Source organism: Etheostoma cragini, chromosome 1 (assembly GCF_013103735.1).
Source record: "Etheostoma cragini isolate CJK2018 chromosome 1, CSU_Ecrag_1.0, whole genome shotgun sequence".
In the NCBI taxonomy this organism is placed as follows: domain Eukaryota; kingdom Metazoa; phylum Chordata; class Actinopteri; order Perciformes; family Percidae; genus Etheostoma; species Etheostoma cragini.
Window position 1 is genome coordinate 141,491 of NC_048407.1, and position 9,905 is coordinate 151,395.

General features: G+C 41.8%; 1 protein-coding gene and 1 long non-coding RNA gene across 4 annotated transcripts in view; one reads left to right on the plus strand and one right to left on the minus strand.

The window, feature by feature from the left end:
- The first annotated feature begins 895 nt into the window (after positions 1 to 895).
- The window catches only part of LOC117945987, a 12,722-nt gene continuing 3,712 nt past the window's right edge, over positions 896 to 9,905 (plus strand). The window contains exons 1-2 of the long non-coding RNA XR_004656942.1: positions 896 to 986; positions 9,810 to 9,816. This is a non-coding gene — a long non-coding RNA (uncharacterized LOC117945987). The remainder of the gene's footprint in view (positions 987 to 9,809; positions 9,817 to 9,905) is intronic.
- The window catches only part of igf1rb (insulin-like growth factor 1b receptor), a 47,189-nt gene continuing 39,763 nt past the window's right edge, over positions 2,480 to 9,905 (minus strand). For 2 of the 3 annotated variants that reach the window (XM_034873597.1, XM_034873591.1), the window contains 9 exons: positions 9,594 to 9,753; positions 9,367 to 9,466; positions 8,473 to 8,543; positions 8,130 to 8,359; positions 7,418 to 7,525; positions 6,812 to 6,974; positions 6,296 to 6,425; positions 5,578 to 5,712; positions 2,480 to 3,831 (listed from right to left, as the gene is read on the minus strand). In XM_034873597.1, the coding sequence (XP_034729488.1) occupies positions 3,336 to 3,831; positions 5,578 to 5,712; positions 6,296 to 6,425; positions 6,812 to 6,974; positions 7,418 to 7,525; positions 8,130 to 8,359; positions 8,473 to 8,543; positions 9,367 to 9,466; positions 9,594 to 9,753 (1,593 nt within the window). In that variant the 3' untranslated portion in view covers positions 2,480 to 3,335. The remainder of the gene's footprint in view (positions 3,832 to 5,577; positions 5,713 to 6,295; positions 6,426 to 6,811; positions 6,975 to 7,417; positions 7,526 to 8,129; positions 8,360 to 8,472; positions 8,544 to 9,366; positions 9,467 to 9,593; positions 9,754 to 9,905) is intronic. The other variant, XM_034873603.1, reaches the window with a different exon arrangement.

Genomic DNA, 9,905 nt, shown 5'->3' on the forward strand with positions numbered 1-9,905 from the left:
GGTAGTTATCTGAACATACCCTGGGAGTTTTGAGGGCAAGATATACCCTGACAGTTTTCTATAAATACACTACCTATACAACGCTCCGTTTTTGCACCTGTAAAATATTGTAATTATTGCTTATATCAGTGGAATTCTAAACTTCTTTTCATAAAACAAAACAATTACCACATTGTCCAGCACAATGCACAGTATCAATTCCTTCAGTCCATGCAGTGTCTTCATATTCTAGATTTCCTTTCTCCTGAGAAGCCTGTCCCCTGCACCAATGACCTAAATAATACACAAACATAATAATAATAATAATAATAATAATAATAATAATAATAATGAAACACGACAAAGACAAGCAGCGAAACAGTTTGCATACATTTTTATTCATCTTAAATCTTGTGTAGAAAAGAAAGAATCAGAGAAATAGACATTCTCTTTCCTTCAGCCAATCATTTTCCCCAGAACTCTGAATATATTGATAACAGGAAAAAATCTTATAACAGCATGTACAAAAGAAAAGCAAAATGAAACCTCAATCTAACAGATCATTTCACTAGAAAGGCATAAGCTGGAAAGCTATGAATAAGTTACACATATCAAAACCGTTGTAACAAATTGGCCAACAATGGGGTAGGGATTTTGAATTGAATGTTTGATTTTATGTCCACTTTGTGGTGCTCCAGTGGTAAAAGGGAGGCAAAAATCCCCCCACAAACACAGAAATCTGATATCAGGATGAAGTGGTCTGACCACTCGGCAGGGCTTGGGGACTGGGTGGGAAAGACTCCTAACCAGAACAGAGAAGTTCTTCCAGCCTGACTACTACACAACAAACTAAATAAGGGAGAAGGATGACAAGGAACAGGTTTGGATACAGCCCGACAAACAGAGAACCCATTTCTTCTTTTTCTGTACGTGTAGATAGATTGAAAAATAAAAAGTGAGGTAGATGGATGGTTGAAGGAATAATAAAACTTTCCCCAAAAATAGCTGTGGGGAATTTGTAAATTGATTTACATTTGATTTGACAATGATTTATATCACCAAGCAACATGTGGGTTGGGAATCCAAACGTCTTGAGATGAATGAGCCTTTAATAATAATAATAATAATATCTATTCCATGTGGTCCACTCTGATCCTACTCGTCTTCAGATTTTAGTGTGCGTTTCTTCAGTAAACCTTGATAAAGCAGTATGTCTAATGCTTGGATGATAAGCTCTCTGATCATTTGTGTCTTGCTGAATTTTGATGTAGTTCTTCATTAAAAGAACAGCTTCTCCAGCAGCATACACCCCCCCCCCCCCCCCCCCCCCCCTTTGATTCAAGAGAGACGATTATCCAACAGACAGCTTTCCCTTTAGAAAAAGAAGATGGTAAGGACTACTGCTACATTAAGTAAATTCTATTTTCTACTTCTGTGTTACTACGCAGCCCAAACATGTGAAGACATAACGTGGCAATAGGTCATCAAACATGTCAAAAATATTACTGCATACAGCAATACATAATATTGTTAGTTAAATAATTAAATGGAGTTCCTTTACCACTAATCAGTTATTCTGTTGATCTAAAAGCCAAAACAAACTTTGTGTTGTTGTGTACCAACTGATTGGAAGTAAAAGTGTAACACATTATATCTAGTTTGACACTCCTCCGTATCCTAACTAACAGTTTTATTCATTGATGTATTCAGTTATACTTTGGCTGGTCAGATAACATTTTACTGGATGTTGTCAGTGTTGGGGTTCTGTTCTGGTTTCACACTGCTCCTGTCTAATGATACCAAAAAGGAAAGAGAGACACACACACACACACACACACACACACACACACACACACCACAGACACACACACACACACAGCTGGATGTCTCTGGGTATGACAGCACAAAAAGAAAAAAAAGGGGGGGAAGAAAAGAATGTAACGTTTCTCTTTGACCTGAGATTGAGTTGGGACTCAGCAGTGAGGCCTGACCTCTGACCCTAGAGAACACACGAGAACATAGATCATTGGTACCGCCACTGTCCTATGGTCAGATGGGAGGGGAAGTCCCCGGTGCGTCGGAACACAAGGCAAACTGTCGTACCTTTACACAAACACAGCAACCAAACCAGCTCAGATACACTTTACACGACAACAAGCATTACAAAAATGGACCGGAGTGGAAACGTTCATGGATCCAACCTGAAGGAGACTTTTTTTCTCTTTTTACATATAGATATTAACTATAATACAACCACAAGAGAAATAAGGAATAGCAGCTTCTTTCTGTACATGACGAATGTCTCCAACCATATAAAAGTTAGAAAAGTAACACAAACAATTGGTGTGTACATGAAAGCTCTGCCCACGTATAGATGTTGGAGACTAATGACTAGTCCAAAGAACTACCACGAAACCAACACCTCGGTCCTCGGGGCAAGACCAGACAAGGAGACGTTAAGATCTAGTGTTCATATCTTTATGTCTTTTATCTTTATGTCTTTTTTTTTGCTTCTTTATGGATTGGATTTGGCTTTTAAACCGTAACAGAACGGCACCTGTGTGAGAAGAGGATGTGGCTCAATTTCAGGGTCCACAACGTTCTTTTGATAGAGTAGCTGTGGAGGAGTAGTGTAGTATTGGAGAGGGAGCTTCATTTCCCATTTGATCACAGATTTTAAGATTGATGTGGTAGCAATACAAATTGCTTTCAATCCGGTGTGTTGGAGCATTACTGGCCAATACTGCAGTAAAGAGAATTTGACAAAAAGGACAATTTGGCAACAATTTTGGCAGATTTGACCTTTCTCCCTCCAGTTGTTAGTTCCAGTGGATTAGCTGTTGCCACCCAGCCTGCAGAGCAACAGGACTACAGCTGACCTCTCTGAAGTGCTTCTTCACTAGATACACATTTTCTACAAGACAGTGGTCATTTGTAAAAAGCCTGCACATTTTGTTTCCCACTCATTTGAAAATGTGTATACAAAAGTAACAAACAACAATTTGTAAAATAAGTTCAGACATAAAGAGAGCGAGAGAGAACGAGATCTCCACCAAATCATTTCTTACTGGTCCTCCCACTCAGCAGCCAGGCAGCGTCCCATGTGACAGCCAGCTGGTAGAAACCAAAAGTACAACAAAATGAAAAAGGTTTGTCGAGGTACAGCAGAACATGGTGACCTAGTGACAGTTTTCTCCACGTCCCTGCGAGTAGCCACACCTAGCTGGTGGACATGGTTTTACTGTATGTGATAAAAGAAAACTATAATAATAAAATAAAAAATACAAACTGAGACATCAGGTTCTGCAGAGAAAAAGGTGGCAGGGGTTGCAGTCTGGTAGGGTGTCTCTATCCAATCAGCAAGCCGATGACTGTGGGAGGGGCATGGCACGTTCGTTTTTGCGCCCTCCGTTCATGTGTGCGTACGGTGGCAGTTCGTCCAGAGAGGGCCGCACCCCCCCTGACCCTGCTGCGAGCCCCGCCCCTGACAGCCCGTTGGTTGCCTGCTGGCCGGAGGACTGCTTGTCCATAGCAGCAGTCGACGTAGAGGGAGAGGAGGGGGAGCTGGCGGCTAACGAGGGGGCCGGCGGAGCCTCTGAGCTAGGGGAGGGTGGGGTCTGTTGTGGTACTGGGGGTTGCTGTGACTGTGTGGAAGAAGGGGGCTCCAGAGGAATCTCATCCATATTGTCCAGGTGGAGCTGCGGGGCCTCAGGCGGCTTGTTATCGGTGCTGTAGAAGAAACTAGACTCTCTGAAAGACGGGTCCAGCTCGTCCTTTAGGCTGCTGATGATCTCCAGAAAGGAAGGACGCATCTTAGGGTTGTACTGCCAACACATTCGCATCAGCTCAAATCTACACACACACACACACACACACCCACACACAGACAGACAGACAGACAGACAGACAGACAGACAGACAGACAGACAGACAGACAGACAGACAGACAGACAGACAGACAGACAGACAGACAGACAGACAGACAGACAGACAGACGGGTTAGCTCAGTGTGCATCAACAACATGTCCTCCTGCAGTAGTGACTACGTCCAGAGGAACTGGGCCTTCCAGCCAACAAGCTAATATTTACTTTTGCCATGCGTTTGCTCTCTGTTGCTAAAGCGGCCCCTGACCCCCTTTCCTTTTATGAAGCACAGCGTGGATGCTGCTTTCACCACGATATGAGCCGCCTGACGCACCAACACGCCTTGCATTAAGTTACATTGAGTGGAGCAGAAGGAAACTCAAAGAAACGTTGTTGTCCTGCTTTCTACAACCCAGCAAACAGTGTTTGATCCAAAAACCAAATGCTGTTCAATGTATTGGTCAATAAAAAATTTACTTTCAATACACTTGTATGATAATGTGTAGTTTTGGTTATGCTGTGAAACTTTTAGACACCAAAATATAGCACTAAGGGCAACCTGCACAATTGGTTCATTAACATTTTAGCATACATTTATGCTAAAATATGTCTTGTCTCCACCGTGGGATAGAGGGAAACGTAATTTTGATGTCTTTGTATGTCTTCACATGTGAAGAAATTGACAATAAAACAGACTTTGATACATTTAGCAAATTATTCAAGCAGTTGCACATTTTGTTTTCCCATCCTGTATATATTTAAATATTTGTTCTTATATTTTATTCTTACATTTTATTCCTATTATTATTATTATTATTATTATTATTATCATTATTATTATTATGTGTACACTGTATGTATGTATATTTTTTCCTAGTATCTCATTTATATTTATATTCTGTGTTGTGTGACTAATGTAAGTGTGCTGCTGTAACACCGTAATTTCCCATTTTTTTGGGATCAATAAATATCTATCTATCTATCTATCTATCTATAGAATTATTGTTAAAAGTTAAATTTTATTATTTGGCTACAGGGACAGCAAGCACCTTTAAAGAAATAGGTTGACATCTAGTGATCTTTAGACCTGCTGATCAGTAGATCATGTCACGTTTGAACAGAGCCAGGCTAGCTGTGCCCACCATTTAAAATCCTTGTGCTAAGCTAACCGGCTGTGGTTGCCTAGTTTGCATACATACGTCTAATCTAATTCTTGGCATAAAAGCAAATAAGCATATTTACCACATTTTAAAGTATTCCTTTAAGGCTGAATACATTACTTACAAAGGGATGCAGTCTATGCGGTTAGAGTTGACGTGACAGACCTGTCAACGGTCTAATAGAAAGCTACAAAGGATGCCATTCAGCCTTGTCAAATATTGTAAAACTGCACAGTGCAATTATATCAAAAGTGTTTTTATTGATTATATTTTAAATAATGAGTAGAAGGACAACATATTGTTTAAAATATGATTGCTGTAAGAAAACTGCCTCATTAATAGAAATTTCCCTTTGGAAGGCATTGTCATTGTTTTCACAGCAAACCATGTGCCTTCACATTTGTTCTCCTCATACCTAAACCATCTGACACTTCCTACATTTTTTTTTGGTTTATGGCCAAACTTGTTTGCCACGCTCACAACTCTTTAGATGTGGATTTACACTTGGACTGTTCCATATTAAGAGCAACGCATCATGGAGAAAATAAGAGCAAAAACTTCATGTGTGTCTTACAGCATGTCAGGACAGTTCTGTGGTTTCTCCAGCAGCCCCCCCTCCATGACGAAGCGGAGCACCTGTTCATTGGACAGACCTTGGTAGGGTTGTTCTGCCAGGGTGGCAATTTCCCACAGTACAACCCCGAAAGACCTAGACAGGGGGGGGGGAAGTTAAATCAGTGTGCATTCCATTATCACTACCATACTCTTAATTTACTATACTAAACTTGAAGCTGTGGTGGTGAGGAGGTCACTGAACAAACTGTTATCTTTCATGGATAACCCCGACCCCCCTCTCCACCCCCCACACTGGTTGAACAGAGCAGCACCTTCTCTAAGAGGCTCCGACACGGACCGCTACAGGGAATCATTCCTATCACAGGCAATACAACGTATTGACACGGCGTCCCTGGGCGCTAGATAAGACCCTGAGACATCACAATACTGCTCTAAGTGCAACTTGCACAATAGGTTGGTTGTATATATTTTAGATGATTTGTTCTTATAATCTATCTTATTATTATTTCATGTATATTGTACCCTGTTATACCATGTATATTCTGTAAGTTTGCTGTGTGTCTGATATTTTGTTGCAAATTTCCCATTTTTTTGGATCAATACAAATGTATCTATCCATCTATCTATCTACCTACTCTGGACATATTTTTTGAAAGAACTAAAGGCAGAAAAAGATGCCACCCTGTGTGTTTGTTTCTGTTTGTGCGCCTGCTCACCAGACATCCGAGGTGGTGGTGAAGACTCCGTCCTTGAGGGACTCAGGTGACATCCAGCGGACTGGGAGCAAACCCTTACCACCTTTACGGTAGTAGTCCGTCTCATAGATGTCTCTGGTCATGCCAAAGTCTACACACACACACACACACACACACACACACACACACACACACACACACACACACACACACACACACACACACACACACACACACACACACACACACACACACACACACACACACACACACACACACACACACACACACACACACACACACACACACACACACACACACACACACAGATGTTAACTTGCATCAAATCTCCACTGAAGAGGTCAGGACAGAGCTGCCCCTAGAGGGTTCCATTTCTGGGAACGAAGTTACACTTCTGATTTGGCTGTCCAGTAACTTGATAATGAAGACATTTCCACCTTATGAGCATGCTCCCAGCTCCCTCCCACCTCTGCTCCGTAGCTGACTGGGACCTCTGACCTCATTCCAGTTCTTTACCTCCTATCTTAACAGTGAAATCCTCGGCCACCATGCAGTTCCTGGCTGCCAGATCTCTGTGGACAAACTTGTTGGCGTTGAGGTAAGCCATGCCGTCAGCGATCTGCCCGGCCATCTGAAGCATCTTCTTCAGAGGAGGGAGAGACAGGCTCGACCACTGTTGCTGGAGACAGACAGACAGATGGGACAAAAGTAAGTTCTCAGAAAAAGAACAAGGTTGTGTAGCTGAGCCATAGGACATCAGCTCCGTTTGAGTATATAATATATACATACCACATAACTATTGCATGTAATAGTTTGACAAGTTCACCACAAAATATGTTCTGAAATAAATCATCTTTAGTTAGGGTATAAAATTACTCTAATTTGCAGTAACTAACTGTTACAATCCAAGTACATACTGTACAGTCTGTCTATAGTGCAAGTACAAATCATAATTGAATTCATCAGAGTTCATGGGTACCTACAGCTATTAATTTTATTTTGTTGTACCATACATAGGTATTTAGCTCTTTATTATGAAAATCAAATCAAGCTGACTTATCCACATACTAAGAGCAGGGACCTGGGGGAAGAAGCCAACGAGGGTTAGAAGTCAGTCAGTACCTCTTTAGGTCGCAGCGAGCGTAAGTAACTCTTCAGGTCCCCTCGCGTCATCAGCTCCATGATGACCAGGGTGGGTTGGCCCTGAGAAACCACTCCCAGGAGACGAACCTGCACCAAACACAGCATGTCACCACCGTGAAACAAAGGTCGGACTGACACTGGGGGGTGTGACAAGACACTCTGCTCACCAGACCAGATTGGGTTCACGAGACAGGATTTCAGCACTAATTTAAAGAAATCTTCAATTTAGTAAAGTAGTCTTTCCTCAGAGAACCAATAGTTTCATTGCAGCAGTAGACAAGGAAGCAAGCTGCACTTGTATTGATCTTCGACCATTTAAAAGTGAAGGGAGGAACATTTCTCTTTGTTTAATATCATTCAAAGTAAAGTTAGGTTAGGATTTCTGCTTCCGACTCATAAAAAAGAGAGAAATAGAGCAATCTGCGCGAGTCAGCGCCACACTGAACTGTCACACCATGCAGTCCATGTGTGGTGGCTGCGCGAGAGAGAGAGAGAGAGAGAGAGAGAGACAGTAACCTCTAATGTTCTAACGCTGGGTTTTACCGGCAGCTTTGTACAATTGCAACTCCTCTACTGCTCGGCAAAAGTGAACTCAGAGTCAACTTTGGTGACCAATATTGTGTGACAATTTTTACCTTGACAAGTGTGTGTGTGTGTGTGTGTGTGTGTGTGTGTGTGTGCATTGACATACCACGTGGTGACAGTTGAACTCCTTCATGACAGAGGCTTCATTGAGAAACTCTATTCTCTCCCTCATGCTGGCCGACTCGTTGACCGTCTTAATGGCGACGTGTGTCTCTGGCTCATCTTTAACCACGCCCTTTGCCAAGCCCTCGTACACCATGCCAAAGGACCCCTGGCCAAGCTCACGACTCAGGGCGATCTTCTCCCGTGCCACCTCCCACTCATCTGGTACATACACTGCACAGAAAAAACACAAATTTTTATAAAGACCCTGCATAGATGTATTCCTGTTATTCCGACAGCAACCATAAAACTGTGCATTACATTTTTCACATACACACTTCACTCACTTTCTGCAGCGCTGAAGTACTCTGGGTTGACTGAAGCGTACAGGACTCCATTTCCAAGCCGATCACTATTCCTGACCAAAACCAAAACAGGAATGTTTACAGACACACTTTCACATATTTTTTTGCACACACGCCTGCAATGCATACTTTCGGGATCTGCATGGTGTATAATCATGCAGATCACCGAGCACAGTTTCCGCTTCCAAAGAATATTGGCAAGATGCCTTCCTGAAACATTTTTGAAAGCCTAATGGGGTTGGAGCAATTCAAAACATTGTTTTAAGATATAAAAAAAAAATCTAGTAAGAACTAGTAGTCCAGAGTGGCCGTTTCTAGCATAAATTATATCACAACATTGTCTCCCATCTTTGAATTAGTTATATCCAAATGAATATTCGTGAAGCATGTTCTTTATTTTCAGAGCCCACTAGATGGCGGTCTCTGTTCAACAACAGGTTGAAAGCCACTGAACTGCCATTCCTTTCTCTAAACCAGGAGCACCATCAAGTTGAGTTAACAAAGACAACTGATGCTCCATGAAGCTTCATTTGGACATCACTAGTTTAAATCATATAAAATCACATTATCTACATATTTTGAAACAAACACTACACTAATGACAGTAAACATCTAAGCTTTAATTGACACCTAGTTTTATGGACTATAATTGGTAGAAGCATATTGCTTTCTTTTGAGTGGTTTGTGATTAAAAATGAATCATAGTGTATTGTGACCACAGTGACCATGAGCAGCTGGGTGAAAGTCTAATTGAAAATACTCTAGAGGAGAACAAGAAAAAAAAGTTATCACCACCAGATGTCTATAGACACCTACAGACACACACAGACACACACACGCACACACACACACACACACACACACACACAGACACACCTTTTCCTGCTGAGGACCACCAGCATTGAGACGAAAAGGCAGATGACAAGGATAATGGCAATAGGCACAAAGATCATTGCGTAGAAGACATTTTCATATCCTGTTGGGTCAAACAGTTGAATTACTTTAATGATAACAGACATTGTCATATATGTGCTGTTCGAAAACAGATGTAAACATTACAAGGAGTGATGCAGTTTGATGAGACATGCCATTGTGCGTCTTACGTTCAGCCACATAGAAGTCCAGAGGGGGTGTCCAGGAGCCGTTGCCAGCCAGTGATGTGGCTCTCACTCTGACTGAATAGTTCCCTGGACTAAGGTTGGACAGCCGAACGCCACGCTGGGCCTTATACATCTGGCCCGAGACACATTCGTGCTTCTCATTCTGACACACACACACACACACACACACACACACAAAAAAGAAAAAGGTGTTTATAGACAGAAAGTGCAAAGTCTAATGAAAATGCAAGACCCTCGGTTTTTCAGGTCAGATGATTGGTGTGTGTGTGTACTATGCTGTACTATATATATATA